At 40.7% G+C, this 20,469-nt stretch overlaps 1 protein-coding gene and 1 long non-coding RNA gene across 5 annotated transcripts in view; one reads left to right on the forward strand and one right to left on the reverse strand.

Moving 5' to 3' along the window:
• Positions 1–3,065: 3,065 nt before the first annotated feature.
• LOC144369372 (uncharacterized) lies at positions 3,066–9,755 on the reverse strand. Of its 2 annotated transcripts, XR_013428970.1 has the most exons (3): positions 9,482–9,753; positions 6,442–6,706; positions 3,066–3,310 (listed from the first exon to the last, which is right to left on the reverse strand). It is a non-coding gene; the product is annotated as an uncharacterized LOC144369372 (long non-coding RNA). The 2 variants fall into 2 exon arrangements; XR_013428971.1 differs by lacking the exon at positions 6,442–6,706 and having other exon boundaries at positions 9,482–9,755.
• The window catches only part of Usp34 (ubiquitin specific peptidase 34), a 221,209-nt gene continuing 209,556 nt past the window's right edge, over positions 8,817–20,469 (forward strand). The window contains exon 1 of one of the 3 annotated variants that reach the window (XM_078029130.1): positions 8,817–9,292. In XM_078029130.1, coding sequence (XP_077885256.1) covers positions 9,250–9,292 — 43 coding nt within the window. In that variant the 5' untranslated portion in view covers positions 8,817–9,249. The remainder of the gene's footprint in view (positions 9,293–20,469) is intronic. The other 2 variants (XM_078029131.1, XM_078029132.1) reach the window with 2 other exon arrangements.

Consider the following 20,469-nt stretch of genomic DNA (forward strand, 5'->3'; position numbering starts at 1 on the left):
AATCACGAATTTGGAGACAGTCCTATGTTTTCCTCTTTCCTCATATCCATTAACCAAGTCTTATTCTTTTCTTCTGTAAAGTATCCTTAGGATTCACTGTCTTTTCTTCATCATTACTCTAGTGCAAGCTATCATCATCTTTCTGAATTAACATTAGTGACCCTCAGTTTTCCCTACCTCCAGTCCAATATCTATTGGACTAATATGAATTAGTCTAATATGAATTGTTAGTCACAATATTTTATTTATTTATTTATTTACTATATTCCCAGCCCTATTTATTTAAAAAAATTTTTTTGTAGTTGTAATTTTTATGCAGTGCTAAGGATCAAACCCAGTGCCTCACACATGCCAGGCAAGCACTCCACCACTGAGCTACAGTCCCAGCCCCCTGTTTAGTTTTTATTTTGAGACAGGGTCTCCCTAAATTTGAGGCTAGCCTCTCAACTTGCAATGCTCCTGCCTCAGCCTATAGTCACTGGGATTTTGAGCACGTGTTACTGCATCCAACCAAATCATGTTTCTTAACATTGTTGTATAGTTACAGCTTCTCTGAACATAAACAAGGTTGAGGTTATCTGCTTTTAAGTACCTATGAAATTGAGCCCACCTAATCTAGGATATTCTCCCCATCCAAAGGTCCTTAATTTAATCACATATTTAGAATGTCTTTTACCATATGAGCTATCATATTCACAGATTCTGGGGATTAGGATATGAACATATGGTGTGGTGGGCATTTTTCATCCTACTATCTTTTTTTAATATATATATATTTATTTATTTATTTATTTATTTATTTTTCGGCAGACACAACATCTTTGTATGTGGTGCTAGGGATCGAACCCGGGCCACACGCATGCCAGGCGAGCACGATACTGCTTGAACCACATCCCCACCCCATCCTACTATCTTTGATGCCTTGGTTTCTGCTTCTTGCCTATTGGTTTGTTTTGGAATGTCTGCTGCTACTCCTGACATCACCTCTGTATGCAAGGCAGATAGAAAAGGGATGGAGGGGCTGGTGTTGTGGTTCAGTGGTAGAGTGCTTGCCTAGCATGCACGAGGCCCTGGGTTTGATCCTCAGTACCACATAAATGTAAAATGAAGATATTGCGTCCACTTAAAACTTAAGAATAAATATTTTTTAAAAAAGGGATGGAGGTGTACAAGACACTACCAGTGGTCTGTCCATATTCCCTAATTCTTATCACTTCAGTGCAGATGTGGACATTCTCTTTGGTAGTGCCTGAATGTCTATACCTGTGGGTTTTCTTTGGATGCCTGTAAAAAGAAAGAGTGGTAGGATAGTGGAGAATGCTGCATACAACTCATTCCTCTAGTAACAATCAATGACTAGAATTGATGAAAATACCAAACTCCCTTATCTCTTTGGTGAGACTTTTTTTTTTTTTTTAACTTTGAGGCAGGGTCTTGCTAAGTTGCTTAGGGCCTTGATAAATGGCAGAGGCTGGCTCTGAACTTGCAATCCTCCTGCCTCAGCCTCTGAAGCCATTGGAATTACGGTGTGCACCACTGCTTCCAGGTGGTAGGATGATTTTGAGGCACATTTCATATTGGTATGTCCAGTTTCCCAGTAGGATTAGGCTGTGGTGGGCTGGGGATGTAACTCAGTGGTAGAGCACCTGGCTAGCATGTGAAAGGATTTGGCTGTGATGACACTCACGGGAAAGGGTTTGATAATGAATGCTTTATTGGATAACTCTCTCCCCGTTTTCCTATCTCACTGCTCCACTATCCTACTATTCTTTCTTGGGAATACATCAAAATAAGCCATTTCGATTTAGATCATTCTACCTGGGCCTGCTTTTGGCGAACCATGATCACCTTACCACCATTTTCTTGTCTTTAAAGTAGATGTTAGCCAATAATGGAGGCTGAGGCAGGAGAATTGCAAGTTCTAAGCCAGCCTCAGCAACTTAGTGATACCTGGTCTAAAAAAAAGTTGGAAATCATTATCTGGAGTTTATATATTCTTTATCATCAATAAGAACAAAAATGTAGCTTTCCTACAAACAGGACACATGGACAATATGTTTTAGATATATAAACTGTCCTACAAATAGGACATTAGGCAAGTATGATATCCTTTTATACATTAAATATACAAAGAAGTGACATTCATGACCTGTTCGACAATTATTATTATTTTTTAAAATATTTTTTAGTTGTAGAAGGACACAATACCTTTGTTTTATTTATTTGTTTTATGTGGTTCCAGGTATCAAACCCAGTACCTCACGCATGCTAGGCAAGTGCTGAGCCACAATCCTGGCCCCTAGACAATTATTTTTGGTGGAAAGGAGCAAAACACTTCAAAGGCTTATAGTAAACTTTTGAAAATATGTAGTCAATTTTGAAAAACCTGGCTAGTTTTGACATTGTTCTTGATCTTGTCATTTGAGAATAATATGACTTCTTATGTCAAATCTATCATGTTTTTCCACACTATCACTTAAATTGTTATATCTACCCAAAACCTCGATTCTAGAGCAATGACTCTACTCTTTTTTCCATCACTGAACTTTGCCGAGTTGTTCTACTGTATTATAGGGTGTTTCAACAATGGCACACTTATTATCTAACCATTTTACAATGGGAATTTCATTATTTACATTAAATCTGTGATCATATGACCCAGTTGTTTTTTCATCATTCTTAGTTTCAGAAGACACTTATTTACTCCATTTTCCCTCATGGTGACTGTAGCATGGAATTCAATGTTTTGAAGGTGTGCCAACAAGTCATACTAGTGAACAGATTGTCAAAAACAACACAATGTGACTCTGGATTCTCTAACACTTGGAGCATTTATAGAATTACCTTATTCTCAGGCAAAAGATCACTGTGTAGTCATTCTCAAGCATTTTTTCTACACTATAAGTCAAAGTTATAGCAGTATCCCAATATTCACACAGTGCCCAGAATTCATAACCAAATTTTATGGGCTTACTTCTTACTTCTGTTTCAGGAAATTGTGTCCATAATATCTGATAATCATTTCATCCACTACTAAGCATTCTTCAAAGATACTAAACTTCATGTAAAACTTTTGAATCATATTTATTAGAGGACAATTTTCTTTTTTTTTTTTTGGTACTGGCGATTGAACCTATTTAAAAAAAAAATGTCTGGGGATGTGGGTCAGTGGTAGAGCACACCTGGGTTCAATCCTTAGTACTTGAGCTGGGGATGTGGCTCAAGCAGTAGTGCGCTCGCCTGGCATGCGTGCGGCCCGAGTTCGATCCTCACCACCACATACCAACAAAGATGTTGTGTCCGCCGAAAACTAAAAAGAAAAAAAAATCCTTAGTACTTATTTTTTTTCCCCAATTCTCTAATCATTTATTTATTATTTTTCTCAAGAGAACACAATTCTAAAAACATTTATTTCCAAGTTAATTATAAAAGGCTGGGGTTGTAGCTCAGTAGTACAGCATTTGCTTAGCATGTGTGAGGCACTGGGTTCAATTCTCAGCATCACACATAAATAAATAAAATAAAGGTCCATCAACAACTAAAAAACTGTATATAAAAATAAAAGTATAAATATATGCTCAATTGAAGTTTTTTTTCTTATTGTTGATACATCTTTATTTTATGTATTTGTTTATATTCGGTGCTGAGGATCGAACCCAGTGCTTCACACATGCCAGGCAAGTACGCTATTGCTGAGCCATAGCCCCAGCCCTCAATTCAAGTTTTTTGTATATAGGTGTCCTATATACAGTTCAAAAGGACATAACGGGCTGAAAAATAGAGGTCAGATATGGTGGTCAGCATATGTAATTCTATCTACTTGGGAGGCTGAGGCAGGAGGATCATAAGTTCGAGGTCAGCTTGGCCAGTGTAGTGAGATCTCATCTTTAAAAAAGTAGAAAGATAAATTAGGAAAGGGCCCACGATTTGCTAAGCTTGTGTTCAAAGCACTGAACTAGGTAGTGTGGCAAGAATAAGTATACCTGTGTATTAATAGTGCATAACATAATAGCTGATTTGTGACATGAGTCATTTATTATCAGTTTTTTCGTTTTGGGGTACTGAGGATTGAACTCAGGGACACTTGACCATTAAGCCACATCTCTAGATCTATTTTGTATTTGATTTAGAGACAGGATCTCACTGAGTTGCTTAAGTTGGCTTTGAACTAGGGATTCTCCTATCTCAGCCTCCAAGCTGCGGGGATTACAGGCATGCAACACTGAGCACAGGAAATTCTTATTTTTAATTGAATCCAGAGCATTTTACCATTGAGCTACATCTCCAGTCCTTTTTAGTTTTTGAGATAGAGTCTTAGTTGCTAGGGCTGGCCTAGAACTTTCTGACTCAACCTCGCGAGTTGCTGGGATTCACCAATGTACCTTGCCAAGTGCAAATTCTACAGTAACTTTGGTTTGTAATATTCCTTTTTCTTGTTTTTGTGGTGCTGGGGATTCAACCCAGGGCCTTGTGCATGCAAGGCAAGCACTCTACCAACAGAGCTATTTCCCCAACCCCTGCTTTGTAATATTAGTACCAGGTTTTAACACAAAACTTGACAAATAACAAAAAGATAGATTAAAATCCTATGTTCAACAATAGCAACCAGGTGGGGCACAATAGTGGATAGCTTTAACCCCAGTGATTTAGGAGGCCAAGTCAGAAAGATTGCAAATTAGAGGCCAGTCTCAGCAATTTTTGAAACCCTGTTTCAAAAACAAAACCAAACAAAACTAGAAATGTAGGTCAATGGCAGAGTACCCCTGTGTTAAATTTCCAGTACTGCAAAAAGACAAAAAGCAAACAAAACTGGAAGCACATGCCTGTAATCCCAGCAACTAGAGGCTGAGGCAGGAGGATCCCAAGTTCCAGGCCAGCCTCAGCAACTTAGTGAGACCCTCAACAATTTAGCGAGACCCTTTGTTAAAACAAAAAGAGTAAGGCCTAGGATGTACCTCAGTGGTAGGGTACCCCTGGATTCAATCCTCAGTACAAAATAAATAAATAAAAGCAACCAGAATATTGAGAAAGATAAATAAGTTCCACAGAACTATTAATTTTCCAAAGTTATTTATGTTTTTTCTTTTTATTTTTTTGTGCCAAGGATTGAACTCAGGGGCACTTGGCCACTAAGCTATATCCCCAGCCCTATTTTGTATTTTATTTAGACAGGGCCTCAGTGAGTTGCTTAGTGACCCATCATTGCTGAAGCTAGCTTTGAACTTGTGATCATCTTGTCTCAGCCTCCCCAGCCACTGAGATTATAGTTGTACATCACTCGACCAGCTACATGGGATTAGTTTTGCAGACAAATATTTAGATGTTATGAATATGCTATGAATTGGAAAATCAAATTTCAGATTTGTATAAAATTTTATAAAATGTAATTCCACCACTAGATGGCAATATATAAACAATATATTGAAAACAGTCATCCTTCAAGCTATCATAGGTAGTATGGTGATAAATCCAGACTTATTCACTATTCTTTGAGACCGCATACCTTACAAGAACTTTAAAAGGTCTCAATACAAATTACCCAGGCAATAGTAAAGAGGCAGGTAACTTTTTTTTTCCTCCACAGGCTTGTATCTTTATTATAAGAAGCAGTTGAGGGACTGGGGATGTGGCTTAAGCGGTAGCGCGCTCGCCTGGCATGCGTGTGGCCTGGCATGCGTGTGGCCTGGCATGCGTGCGGCCCGGGTTCAATCCTCAGCACCACATACCAACAAAGATGTTGTGTCCGCCGAGAACTAAAAAATAAATATTAAAAATTCTCTCTCTCTCTCTCCTCACTCTCTCTTTAAAAAAAAAAAAAGAAGCAGTTGAATAGATAAAAGGGTTGATGAATAATCACCCATAGGACAAGTGTGATCTGCTATGTTTTGTATGTGTTGTGGACTAGGAACGATTTTTACATTTTAAGAAAATGGGGAGGTTGAAGCAGGAACATAAATTCTAGGCCAGCTTCAACAATTTGGTGAGAACTTGCTTCAAAATAGGGCTGGAGTTGTAGCTCAGCGGAGGTGTAGCCCCCCCCAGCTTCAATCTTTAGTACATACACACACACACACACTCACACACAGATGAATTATTATCCTGTGTATCATTTCCTCGTTTCCCAATTATTGGGGGGATTGAACTAAAGGGTGCTCTACCACTGAGGTACAGTATCAGCTCCCACTTTTTTTTCCCCCCTAATTTTGAGACAGATCTCATCAAGTTGAGAGGCTGGCCTCGAATTTGTGATGCTCCTGCCTCAGCCTCCAGAGTAGCTGGGATTACAGGCATGTGCCTGACTTGTATCAGCTTTAAGATGTATTTTTACCCCCCTTGGGACTTGTTAAAAACATGATAAAATGGATGCTGTATTATTTTGTGTATCAAGATGTTTCAGAGAGAAAAAAAAAAAAAAAAAGCACAGGGCTAGGTGGCACAAACCTGTAATCCCAGTGGTTCAGGAGGATCACCAGCCTCAGCAATATAGTGAGACCCTAAGCAACTTAGTAAAATCCTGTCTCTAAATAAAAGAAGGGCTGGTGGGCTGGGGTTGTAGCTCAGCTCGCCTAGCACATGTGAGGGCCTGAGTTTGACCCTCAGCACCACATAAAAATAAAGGTATTGTGTCCAACTACAACTAAAAAATAAATTAAAAAAAAAAGGAAGGGCTGGAGATGTGGTTCAGTGGCCCCCGTGGGTTCAATTCCTAGTAGGAGGGAGGGAGAGATTTGTGTTAAAACCTGGTATTAAAAGCATCATCATCCCCCCCTTTTTTCATACAAAATCTATCCATTTATTTTTTAATTAATTTTTTATTTATATGACAGTGGAATGCATTACAATTTTTTTTTTAATATTTATTTTTTAGTTCTCGGCGGACACAACATCTTTGTTGGTATGTGGTGCTGAGGATCGAACCTGGGCAGCACGCATGCCAGGCGAGCGTGCTACCGCTTGAGCCACATCCCCAGCCCGCATTACAATTCTTATTACACATATGGAGCACAATTCCTCATATCTCTGGTTGTATAAAAAGTATATTCATACCAATTTGGAAATGTCATCCCTCTTTTTGTGGCACTGGGTATTGAATCCATCGGGTACTGTATAAGAACTACACCCCAGCCTTTTTTCTAATTTTTGAGACTGGCCTTGTTCCAACTTTCAATCTTCTTGCTTCAGCCCCCAGAGCTGCTGGAATTTACAGGTATGTGCCACAAGCAGCCATTCCCCACCCCATCTTTTTTTTTTGTGTGTGTGTGTGTATGGTCTGGGGATTGAATCTAGGGCCTTGTGCATGCATGGCAAGCACTCTACCAACTGAGCTATATCCTCAGCTCTCCCGACTTTTTCTTAATTAGGAAATAATTCTTCCCAAAAGACTCACCCTATGAATTTCTGGTTACATTTCATGGACAAGGGTTCAACTGTGTGGCCAGTCCTAGAGAAACTAGATTTTACCATGATTTTTGGCTTAAACAATTCTGAGGACTCAAGATTTCACTGATGTCACCTACAAAATTTGGGTTCTGGGGCTAGGGTTGTGGCTCAGTGGCAGAACACTTGCCTAATATGTATGAGGTACCGGGTTTGATTCTCAGCACGGTATATAAATAAAATACAGATCCATCAACATCTACAACAAATATATATATTTTTAAAATTTGGGTTCTGCTGGCGGAAAAGGAGTAGGTGCAATGAATGTTGAATGGACAATATTGGATGCAGATACCCAAGTTTGGAGGGTAAGCAAGGAAGATTATGTATGCAAAATAGCCCTACAGCTTCTAAGGAAACTTAAAACCAGTAGGGTACAAACTTTATGACACCCACATCAAGGCATGGCACAATGGGCAAGGTGGTCTATGTATGGAGAAATTGTGTGATGTAATCTCGACAAAACCCATAAAAAATTACTACTGAGGCTTCCTTCTTAATTTTTTATTTTTTATCCACACATACTTTTTCTATTTTTCCAAGGCGTTCTTTAGCAGGTGCAAGGAAAAATTTCCAAACTAACTAGTTAACACAATACCAAACTTCAGCTGAGGGTTCCCTTCACTCCTCGATCGTCTTAATAGCCCTTGCTATTGCACTCAGCTCTGTACTCTTGCAGATACAGAGTGGACAGGCATATTGTGAGCGAGCGGCCTTCTCGCGTTAAAACGAGATGCCATGCGAACACTGTACCCGCCATTTCTAGTACCGTCAACTTGTCTTATTGCCAGAGACAGATGGGCCTCAAATTGCAAGGTAGCAATAAACGGGGGTGCAGGTTAAGGCGGGCCCTGGGATGTTCCATTTTCACTGAACCCCGTGGGGAGAGGGCCGTGTGCCGGACCCTGGCCTGCCTGGTCGCCTTGGCCTGGCACCCATATTGACCCCCTACTTTCCTCGCACTAAAAGCGCCTGAACGCAGGCCGAAACCTTCATTAACTTCTCTTCTTGGGCTGGGAGGAAAAATGGCGAAGCGCAGGGGCGGGGGTCAGGATGGCACGAGTGACCCCGTGCTCGTCAGGCCTTGCAGCCCACGGCGTGAGCCGCGGTGGGCGACGCCGAGGTGCCTCCGCCATCTTCGCCTACTCACCCGGACTCCCCCCGCGGCCGCGCTGGCTTCGCGTTTCCCTTCCGGCCGCTGACAGAGATCCGGGCTGGGAGGGGTGGGCGAGCGCGCGGAGGGGGTGGGCCGAGGGCGGGGAGGCCGGACGGAAGAGGAAAGGGAGGGCGGCGAGCGGCCACGGCGGGGTGTGGAGCGTGCGGCGTGTGTGCGGTGGGAGGGCGGGAGAAGGGGGGGAGGCGGAGTAATGAGAGCGCGAGGCGCTTCTCGTCGGCTCCTTCGCACGGGCGGAAAGAGCCGAGCGCAGCCCGAGCGCCCTATTAAAATGGCGGCGGCGTCGGCGGTGGCCGCGGCGTCTGGTCGGTGAAGTGACTCTGCTGCTTCTCTCCCCACCCGCCCCCTCCCTCTCCCCTCCCCTGTCCTTCCCCCCCTTCCCCGCCGCCGGCGCCTCCGCGCCCCTCCGGCCTGCGCACCTCCCCTCGCCCCCCTCCTCTCCCCCGCCCGCTCCGGGGACCGCCGGCCCCCTCCCCCATTCTCCTGCTCCCCGCCCCGTCCCCGCCGCCGCCCGCCCTCGTCGCCTCCCCGCCCCGCCGGCCGGCCGGCCCCCTCCTCCGCCTCTCTCCCCTCCCCCCGCCGGTCGGGATCAGTCAGTACGATCCGAAGCGGGGGAGGGGGGGGGCGGCGGCCGAACGATGTGCGAGAACTGCGCAGACCTGGTGGAGGTGTTAAATGAAAGTAAGTAGCCGGGGTAGAGGCCTGTCGGGGTGCAAGGTTTGGGGTCCTCGCGGCGCTCTCCGGCCTCCCCAGGCTGCCGCGGCCTGCGGAAAGCGACGGCTGGGCCCGGCGGCGTGCGGGCCTAGCGCCCTGGGAAGGTGCGCGGTGGCGCGGCCGCCTCGGCGTCTCGGGCCCGGCCGCCCGGGTTACCTGGGCGCTGGAGAGGCGGCGGCCGACGCTGCGGAGCTCCAGCCGGGCCCGGCCTGGGTGCTCTTAGAAAGTTTCCTCATTACAGGTGTCAATTAACGAAGGCACTAATGAGCCCCTCGCCTCCTTCGCTGTGCCTGGAAGGTGAGGGGAGGTGGGGTCGTAGGAGAAGGATTTCCTCCGCAGTCCGAGTGCTCCGGCCGCCCTCTTTGATTTCTAGCGTGCTGTTGAGGCCTCTCTCACCTGCTAATCTTCATTAAACTCCCTGGGAGGAGGGTGGTGGATTTTCCCTCCCTTGGGGGTGTGTGGGTGTATTAAACCCATCTGCTACTCCTTAAATAGCTGAAAATGAACTGTGGTAGTGATGATTGGAACCTTCATACCTTTTTTTTAAAAATGTTATTTCTTACTGTAACATTAAACGTTTTAGTGGTAAATTCTGTTAAGGAGAGTAGGTACTATAGATACCATCCCGGGATAGTCATGGCTTGTCTCCTGGAAAGAAAGACCTGATTCCTTATACTTTTTATTGTTAACTAGCATATGTTGATCATTTCTGGCCAGATTATTTTATTCCTGACCTTGGAAAGATGGTATTTCAGTTTAGAGATGCAAGCAATATTGCAAGTCAACTACTTCTGGGCCCGAAGGCCTAGGTTGGAAGAGGTAAAATTCGGTGAAAAGACCAATTTACAGAAACTGGATTGATGAGAAAATGCTTGTTTATGAACAGTTTATGTAGGAATTGAACTTGTTTTCTCTGTGTGTTATTTCGACACACTTCCAAATTACCTTTTTTTCTAATATCATTCACTTAAACAACTGATACTTAAACAATTGATATGCAAAATGCGCCATCGTGTTTGTGTTTGAATTTCCATTAATGACCTAAGGTGGTAAGAAAAGTGGAAGAGTTCTTGTTTGCTTTCAACTGTGTATTTACTTCCTGACAGGTGGAAGTAGGCTTTTGCACATATTCAAATGTACTTCTAGCATTTGTGTCATGCTAAATTTTTCTAGAATTTTAAGGTTATTTGTATTTTGAGATACTTTTGTTCTTGGTGCAGGTGGTTTCTGATATGAAGGTAAACATAGTCCTTAGCAATTTTTTTCAGTAAAACTATTCTGTATCTTCCATGTGTGTGACTTTATTTTGTGGTACTGAGGATTGAAACCCAGTGCCTTCATGTTAAGCAAATACCACTGAGCTCCCAGCTCCCTTTTTTTTTTTTTTAAATTATGTTTTGAGGTAGGGTCTTCATAAATTGCTCAATTTGGCCTTGATCCTGTGATCCTACTGGCTCAGTTTGCAGAGTTATCTAGTATTACAGTACAGGCACACACTACCATGTCTGGCTGATTGTGACTTAATTCTAAGTTGGAAAAGTAATGAGTTTGCTGTCTCATGCATGTTAGGAAAAAATAATTTTCAAAAAACTTATTTTAAACTTAACTGGAAACATTTTTAATTACCACCCTCCTGCTTCCACTGAGCCTCATCCCCAGCCCTTTTTTATTTTTAGACAGGGTCTCACTAAGTTGCTTAAGGTCTCGCTAAATTGCTGAGGTTAGTTATGAACATATGATCCTTCTGCTTCACCCTCCCTAACTTCTGAAATTATAGGTGTGTACCACCACACCTGGTATCATAGTATCTTTTTTTAAAAAAAAATACGTTTTTAGTTGTCAGTGGACCTTTAATGTATTTATATGTCGTGCCTAGAATTGAACCTAGTGCCTTACACACACTTGGCAAGCACAGTGCCACTGAGCCACAACTCCAGCCCAAAATTATAGTATCTTAATTAAAGTTTATTAATCTTTTGAAAGTTATCTTGATATTAGAGTCTTACTCAAGATGATCTGGGAAACACCTGGAATTTTGGTATAAGCCAGTGGCCTCTTTTTTTTTTTTTTTGGCAGAGGGAGGATTGAGAGGATGACTGGGGATTGAACGAACCCAGGGGCACTTTACCACTGGGCTGTATCCCCAGCTCCCCCACTTTTTATTTTTCTTTTTGTAAATTTTGAGACTGGGCCTCACTAAGTTGCTGAGGCTAGTCTTCAACTTGCAGTCCTCCTGTCTCAGTCTCCTGAACTGCTGGGATTGTAGTGTGTGCCATCATGCCTTGTTTAGTTTAATCTCTCTTTAAGGTTCAATTTAAACATTTGCCTGCAGCTGGGCGCAGTCAGGCAAACCTGTAATCCCATCAACTCAGACTGGATCAGGAGGATCACAAATTCCAGGTCAGTTTTGGCAATTTAGGGAGATCCAATCTCAATAAAAAAAGGGCTAAATTAAAAAAAAAAAAAAAGGGTTTTGGAATGTGGCTCAGTGGTAGTGTCCCTTGTTTTAATAACCATTTAACCACCCTTCCCCATGACCTGGTAAACATTTAAACACTGATCTCACAATGATGCTTCCTTTTTTAAAAAAAATTTACTTCACCAGTTTTATATGAAGTTTATATGAGGCTATTGACAGTTGCTTTTTTTTTTTCTCTGAGGTTGTTACAAGATTATTTTTTCCATTGGTGCAATTCCTGTATCCCCAATTTTTTTTTAAATATTTATTTATTTTTTTAGTTTTCGGTGGACACAACATCTTTGTATGTGGTGCTGAGGATCGAACCTGGGCCGAATGCATGCCAGGCAAGCGTGCTACCACTTGAGCCACATCCCCAGCCCTGTGTATCCCAAATTTAACATAAAATTGTTAAATTCCATTGGACACAGTGAGACACACACACACTCTTGTTATCTCAGCTATTCTGTGGAGCCTGGGGTAGGAAGATCCCAGTTTGAGGTTGGTTTGGGTAATTTAGCAAGGTTCTGTCTTAAAACTTTAAAAAGGGCTGGAGCTATGTAGCTCAGCGGTGGAGTTGCTTGCCTAGAATGGTTGGGGCCTGGATTTAATCCCCAGTAACACACACACACACACACACACACACACGGATTGTTGAATTCCTTGAGGACAGAAGGTATTGCTGTATCTTACCATAGGAATATTTATCCGTGGCTATGATGAATGGAGTATGATGATTGAAACTTGATGAAACGTGTAGTTGGATATACTATCTTTATTTTATTTTATTTATTTATTTTAAAGTCCTATCAGCACTAATGTTGATTTTTTTTTAAGTAGAGAGAATTTTAATATTTATTTGTTTATTTATTTAGTTTTCAGCGAACACAACATCTTTGTTTGTATGTGGTGCTGGGGATCGAACCCGGGCTGCAAGCATGCCAGGCCAGCACGCTATCACTTGAGCCACATCCCCAGCCCCTCTTTATTTTATTTTAAATGGTGCTGAGAATTGAACCCTGGGCCTCTCACGTGCTAGGCGAGTGCTCAACCACTGAGCCACAACCCCAACCCAAGGTTTATCTGTTGATATCAACTCCCTATAACAGTTTCACCTACCAAGAGAAGAAATAGAATTATTTATTTTTTTGGTGATGTAATTTTGAGTTGATGTTAAAGAAGCTATTAGAATTATTAAAAAAGCCAAAGCCCTGTTTCTGTTCAAATTTACAAACCCTGATCAAATTTAAAGACATGTGCTTGAAAACATTGATAATATATAATCTAAAAAAATTTTTTTTTTTTTTTTGTGTGTGTGTGTGTGTGTGTTGTTGTTGCTGGGGATTAAACCTGGGGCCTCAAGCATGCCAGACAAGCACTCCACCAGAGCCATATCCCCAGCTCCAAATTTTGAAAGAGTACACATGTGGCTGGGTGCACACCTGTAATCCCAGTGACTCAGGAGGCTGAGGCAGGAGAATCTCGAGTTCAAAGCCAACCTCAGCAATTTAGCAAGGCCCTAAGCAACTCGGTGAGACCCTGCCTCAAAATAAAAATAAAGAGGGCTGGGGATGAGCCTTAGTGGTTAAGAGCCCCTGGGTTCAATCCCTGGTACCAAAAAAAAAAAAAAAAAAATACACATGTGGATAGTATGTCAGATAGTCACAGAAGGTAAGGATTTCATATAGAATATTATTTAAAAACTTGGTAGAATGTAATATAATTAATAAAATAAAACTTGGTAATAATAGATTGTAAATAGCTTCCTTTTGTCATTAGTTGTTTTTTTTTAATGGACACAACACCTGTATTTTATTTATTTATTTATTTTTATGTGTTGCTGAGGATTGAACCCAGTGCCTCACACGTGCTAGGCAAGGGCTGTACCACTGAGCTACAACCCCAGCCCCTATCATTTTTGGGGGGGGGTGGGGGAAGTTTTTTTCTTTTTTTTTCAAGGCTGAGGACCGAACTCAGGGCCTTGTGCATGCTAGACAAGCTCTGCCATTGAGCTAAATCCCCAACCCCTACTTTTTGAGAGTGTTAATATTACCAGTTGTACCTGTAGTTCTATTGAGAACTAATTATAGGTGGAAAGGAAGTTCCAAGCCATTTATACATGTAAGGCTCCAGCCATAGTGTAAACTTCCATCATAAAACATACACAGATACACAAATACATGGATTTGTCTATGGGTGATTACCCATTGAAGCATGCCTGGATTCGGGCTAAATCCCTAGTAAGGACTGACCCTCACCCTGTTTTTAATAGGGTACTTACAGATATTCTGGAAGTTGAAACTTAGGCGTGTAATAGGCAAGCTGTCTACTGAACTATATCCCTAGCCCAGTACTAACATCCAAGTTTCCATTTTCCTTTATGTTTTGTTTTTAATTAGGAAGGAATTTATAGTGCTTGGATGTACTGGGTGGGTTTTTGTGGTATCAATTTGTGGAATTCTATTCAGTTTAGGATAAAGTCTGTTTATTTTTTGGCACTGGGGATTGAACCCAGGGGCACTATTCCAATGAGCTGTATCCCAGCTCTGTTTTATTTTTTTTATTTCTAAGAATCTTACTAAGTTTCTTAGTTTCATTTGACACATCATTTGAGATTCTCATTAGGTATGGTGATGCCTGCCTGTAGTCCCAGAACCCTAGAAGTTGAGGCAGAAGGATCACAAGTTCAAGGCCAGCCTCAGCAACACAATTTATTGAGACTCTGTCTGAAAATAAAGATTAAAAAAGAGCTCAGTGGTAGAGCATCCCTGGGTTAAATCCCCAGTACCAGAGAAAGAAGGGGGGAGGGGGAAGGAGCTCTATTAACTGATTTTAGATTAAAAAAAAAACAGGCTTAGAGTTCATATAACTTGCTAAGTTCACATGGTTACATTTTGAGAAGCCAGGGTTTGATCAGAACTTAATCCCAGATCAGACTACAACTGTATAAATTTTGTGGTGATATATTATTTTTTTGGGTCATGGGGATTTAACTCAGGGACAATTTACCGTTGTTCTACATGCCCCTGTGTTCAATCTCCAACACTGCATAGGTATTTGACTCTTAAAATTTGAAAATTTGATCTTACTGCATTACATAATCTCAAATTATGGATTTTTACTTGGTAAATTAATTTTGTTAATAATGTCTTTTTTGGGGGCGGGTATTTGGGATTTAACCCAGGGGTGCTTTACCACTGAGCCACATTCCTAACCCTTTTTATTTAAAATTTTTTTAGTTGTAGATGGACACAATACCTGTATTTTATTTATTTACTTTTATATGCTGCTGAGGATCTAACCCAGTGCCTCACATGTGCCAGGCAGGCGCTCTACCACTGAGCTACATCCCCAGCCCCCAACCCTTTTTATTTTTAGACAGGATGTCGCTCAATGGCTTAGGGCTTTGCTGTTAAGTTGTGGAGTCTGGTCTTAAACTCCTGTCTCAGCCTCCCGAGTTGCTGGGATTATAAGCTGTGCCACTGTGCCTAGCAATATTGTCCTCTTAAAACAATGTTTGAAATACTGACTTTCAAGGATAATAGTATTCAGATATTTAGTCTAAGTATCTTTATTAAGTAACTTCTAAACCATGATGCACTATAGGTACTTCAGTATATTACATGTAGGCTATTGGCATTGTGTAATAACATTTGATAACATCTTTCATGAAAAAAGTATTAGTTAATATTCCTTGTATGTTTAATAGTGATAGTATCTGTAAGTCTACTTTATAGGTATTTCCTCCATGTGGAGTGATGTATTAATAAAAACTGTATTTTCAGGCAAGTGCTATATCATTGAGCTACATCCCTGCCCCAAATTTTTATATTTTTATTAAAAGAAAGGAAGTTTACCACAATGACTTGACCAATGTGTGATCTTAGTCAAATGGACTGTGCCTTTTGCTTTTTCACTTGTTACCTCCACACGTTATAAGGTTACAGATGCTCACTGTAGGTAAATTGAAAACTTTTAGATCACCTATAATTTAACCACCTAACTCCTGTTGATACTTTGAAATATATATATTTTTTGTATACTATACTTTTTAAAATTGGAGAATGAGATGAATGTAGCTTAATATCTACCATGTTTCCTCTAACATTGTTTGACCATTTTCTTTATTTAAAATTTTCCCCCAGTGGAGCTGGCAAGATCACCAAGTCTGCCCAGAAAGCTCAGAAGGCTAAATGAATATTACCCCTCTAACCTGCCACCCCAGTCTTAATCAGTGGTGGAAGAACAGTTTCAGAACTGTTTATCTCAATTGGCCATTTAAGTTTAATAGTAAAAGACTGGTTAATGATAACAATGCATCATAAAACCTTCAGAAGGAAAGGAAAATGTTTTGTGGACCATTTTGTTTTTTTGTGTGTGGCAGTTTTAAGTTATTAGTTTTTAAAGTCAGTACTTTTTAATGAAAACAACTTGACCAAAAATCTGTCACAGAATTTTGAGACCCATTAAAACAAAAAATTTAATGAGAAAAAAAAATTTTTCCCCAAGTACTGGGTATTGAACCCAGGGGTGCGAAACCATTGAATTATACTCTAGTCCCCACAACTCCCCTCCCACTTTTTTCTTTTTTCTTTTAAGACAGAGTCTTGATAAATTGCTTAGTCTGGCCTGAATCCTGAATCTTAGAATCCTCCTGCCTCAGCCTGTGTGGTGTTGGAATTACCAGTGTGCCCCACTGGGGTGGGGGGAAATTTGTACTGGAGATTTAAACCAAGGGGTACTTTACCACTAAGCTACATCCCTAGCTCTTTTTAAAAATTTTTATTTATTTATTTATTTTTTATTTTGAGACTTAAGTTGCTTAGGACCTTGGTAAGTTGCTGAGGCTGATCTTGAATTTGTTATCCTCCTGTTTCAGCCTCCTGAACCATTAGGATTATGTTGCAAAATTAGGTTTTTTTGTTTGTTTTGTTTTTTTTGGTATTGGGGATTGAACTCAGGAGTGCTTTACCACTGAATTGCATCCTCAGCCCTTTTTGAAAGTCTCACTTAAGTTGCTTAAGGTCTTGCTAAGTTGCTGAAGTTGAACTAGAAGTTGTGACACTCCTTCCTTAGCCTCCTGATTTCCTGGGAATACAGGTGTGCATCACACTTGGCTTCTTTTATTAGCTCTCTCTCTTTTTTTTTTTTTTTTTGGCAGGGGCGGGGGGGGAGGGTGTACTGGGGATTAAACTCAGAGTCACTTGACCACTGAGCCACATCCCCAGCCCTATTTTGTATTTTGTTTAGAGTCAGGGTCTCACTAAGTTACTTTGCACCTTGTCGTTGCTGAGGCTGGCTTTGAACCTGTGATCCTCCTGTGTCAGTCAGCCTCCAGAGCCACTGAATTACAGGCATGCCTGGTGCTTTATTAGCTTTTGAAAACATGTTTTTGTCTGTAATATTTCATCTTACATAGAATTTAATATTTCTCTATTATGTTTCTTATTCTTTCATAAATATGAGTAATGCTGTAATGAGCATCCTGGGACATAAATCTTTTAATTAAATCCCTGATTCTGAAGACACAGATTCCTAGAAATGTTATTACCATGTAAAAAATATAAATATTTTTCTGTCTAGCTTTTTTTTTTTTTTTCCTGTGCTGAGATTGAATGTGGCCTTGTGTGGTAGGAAAGTGTTGTACCACTGAGCTACACTCCCAGCTTCAGTCTGTTCATCTTATTCCCCCCCACCCCCCCAAAAAAGACTATTTATTTCCATTCTTAAAGCAGAGTCTGTGTAACTTGGGCATCCTCAACCTGTGGTGAATATTGTCTTAAAAAAAGTGTTTTCACAGATTAAAAAAAAAAATGAAATTGTCATTTGCAGGAACTTGAGACTGTTCTGTTAAGTGAAATAACCCAAGCTCAGAGGGTCAGGGGTTGTATGTTTTCTCTCATGTGATAGAGAGGAAAAAGGAAAAGGAAGGTGGAGGGGATCTCATGAAAATTGAAGGGCGATTAGTGGAATAGAGAAGAGGGACCAGTGGGAGGGTCAGGGAAAGGGGAAATTCCGGGGATGATATTAACCAAATTATATTGTCACATTGTATGCCTGTAGGAATATGTAACATCTCCCACCCTTATGTACAACTATGATGTACCAATAAAAAAATGGGGGGGTTTGGCAAAAAAATCTAACAGCCAGTTTAACCACTCATGTTTTTATTAGCCATTTATGTTTTTTATTTAATGAACTGTCTTGTCACTTTTTAGGTTTTCATATTTTATGTTCTAACTTAATAGAGTTGTCATAGGACTGTTAAACCTTATAAGAGGAGTTAAGTATGGTCAGCCCTTTGTATCTGTTTCAACCAGCTGTAAATTGGAAATACTTGGAAAACAATTGGGTCTTGTATTGAACATTTACAGACTTTTTTTTCCTTGTCATTCCCTAAATAATACAGAATAACTATTTATATACATTTACATTGTATTTGCTGTTTTAAATAATCTAGAGTATATAGGAGCATGTATGAAGCTTGTGTGCAAATGCTGTGTACCATTTTATACAAGGGACTTGAGCAGCCTAGGATTTTGGTATTCAAGGGGGATCCTGGAAGTCCCATTTTCCCCTATACTAAGGAATGACTGTATTTCAACCTTTTAGCCATATTCACCACATAGTTTTAGTTTGTTTATTTTTTATATGATTCTGGGGATCAAATTCAGGATGTTGTGAACATATGCCTTACCGTTCAACTATATCCCCAATCCTTTTTTATTTTATTTTTAAAAAATATTTGGTTTTAGTTTTAGGTGGACACAATATTTTTATGTGGTGCTGAGGATTGAACCCAGTGCCTCATGCATGCTGGGCAAGTGCTCTACCACTGAGACATAATTCAGCCCCTATAACTATTTTTTTAAAAAATAATTATAATACTGGGAATGAACCCAGGGAAACTTTACCATTAAGCTATGTATCTAGCCCTTTTTATTTTTATTTTTTAAAATTTTGAGACAAGCTTTTGCTGAATTGCATAGATTGGACTGGGATTTGTGATCTTCCTGCCTCAGCCTCCTGAGTTTCTGTGTAAAGGCATGTGCCACTGAAGCTGGCTACTTATAACTTTCAGTATTTTTTTTTAACATTTATTTTTTAGTTGTACACAATACCTTTATTTTGTTTATTTATTTTTTTGTGGTGTTGAGGATCGAACCCAGGGCCTCGCGCATGCCAGGCGAGCACTGTACCGCTGAGTCACAACCCCAGCCCTCAGTATTTTTTTAATGCATGCAGCAGCAACTTCAGAGTTGCCTGTCTAAAACACAGATATGAACTTCATGTTTCCCACTTAAACTGTCACAACTCTTCACTGCTTGAAGAATAAAAGAATAAAATCTTAACACTGTATTATAGCAGATTGTCCAAATTTACCTTTCCAGACTTCTCACCTTTTTTGTGAGGCTTCTCAAATCTCTCTTACCCTTTCTTAAAATCGCTTATAACTTTCAGAGAATACTTAATTTGTGGCTCCGCCTCCCTTTAAAAATACTTTAAAATTAACAGCAGCTTTCTTTGAACTTCGTTTGCTAGATGGTGAATTCCTTATAGTCAGGGATCATGTTTTACTTTTTCTTCTCCCAATCCTAACATATTTTGTAGAGAGTAGAGCTAAGTAAACATTTTTTTTTAAAAAAACAAATATTTTTTAGTTATAGACTGATGCAATATCTTTATTTTGTTTATTCATTTTTTTATGTGGTGCTGAGGATTGAACCCAGTGCCTCACATGTACGGGGCAAGTGCTCTGCCGCTGAGCCACAAGCCCAGCCCCAGTAAACATTTTTTTAAAAAAATATTTGTTTTAGTTGTGGGTGGACACAATAACCTTTTATTTTTTTTAAATTTTTAATATTTATTTTTTAGTTCTCGGTGGTGGACACAACATCTTTGTTGGTATGTAGTGCTGAGGATCGAACCTGGGCGGCACGCATGCCAGGCGAGCGCGCTACCGCTTGAGCCACATCCCCAGCTCCTTTATTTTATTTTTATGTGGTGCTGAGGATTGAACCCAATGTCTCATCTGTGCTAGGTGAGCGATCTACCACTGAGCCACAACCCCAGCCCCAAGTAAACATGTTTGTACCATAGAAAAAAAAATGCAATTGTGGGCACTTGGGGGTGTAGTTCATAACTTCTTTGTGCTACCAGGGATTGAACCCAGATTAACTACTGGGCTACATCTCCAGCCCTTTTTTATATTTTATTTAGAGATGGAATCTCGCTGAGTTGCTGAGGCTAACTTTGAATTCATAATCCTCCTACCTCAGCCTCCTGAGCTGCTGGGATTATAGGTCTGTGCTACCTTGTCAGGCAGGCTATTTTTATTTTGAGACAGGTTCTCCCTAGTTTTTTAGGGCCTTGTTAAATGGCTGAGGCTGGCTTTGAATTTGTGATCCTGCTGCCTCAGCCTCCTGAGTTGCTGTGATTACAGGTGTGCTATACCACACCTGGCAGAGGTCCTATCTTTCTTATATCCCCTGGTGTTGGGGATGCAAATCAAGTCAAGATGGCGCCTGGCAGTTTGCCAGGAGGAGTGGTTTGTGAAGCAATGCCAGTGAGCCATTAAGATGATGAGGATTCCTTATTGGCTGACTGCTGTATTTAGATGTTAATTGAGTCAAGCTGTGTGTAATTAGTTAAGTATATATACCTCTGCTGTCCGGCAGAGAAGCGG

The sequence above is a fragment of the Ictidomys tridecemlineatus genome, chromosome 12, assembly GCF_052094955.1.
Source record: "Ictidomys tridecemlineatus isolate mIctTri1 chromosome 12, mIctTri1.hap1, whole genome shotgun sequence".
NCBI lineage: Eukaryota > Metazoa > Chordata > Mammalia > Rodentia > Sciuridae > Ictidomys > Ictidomys tridecemlineatus.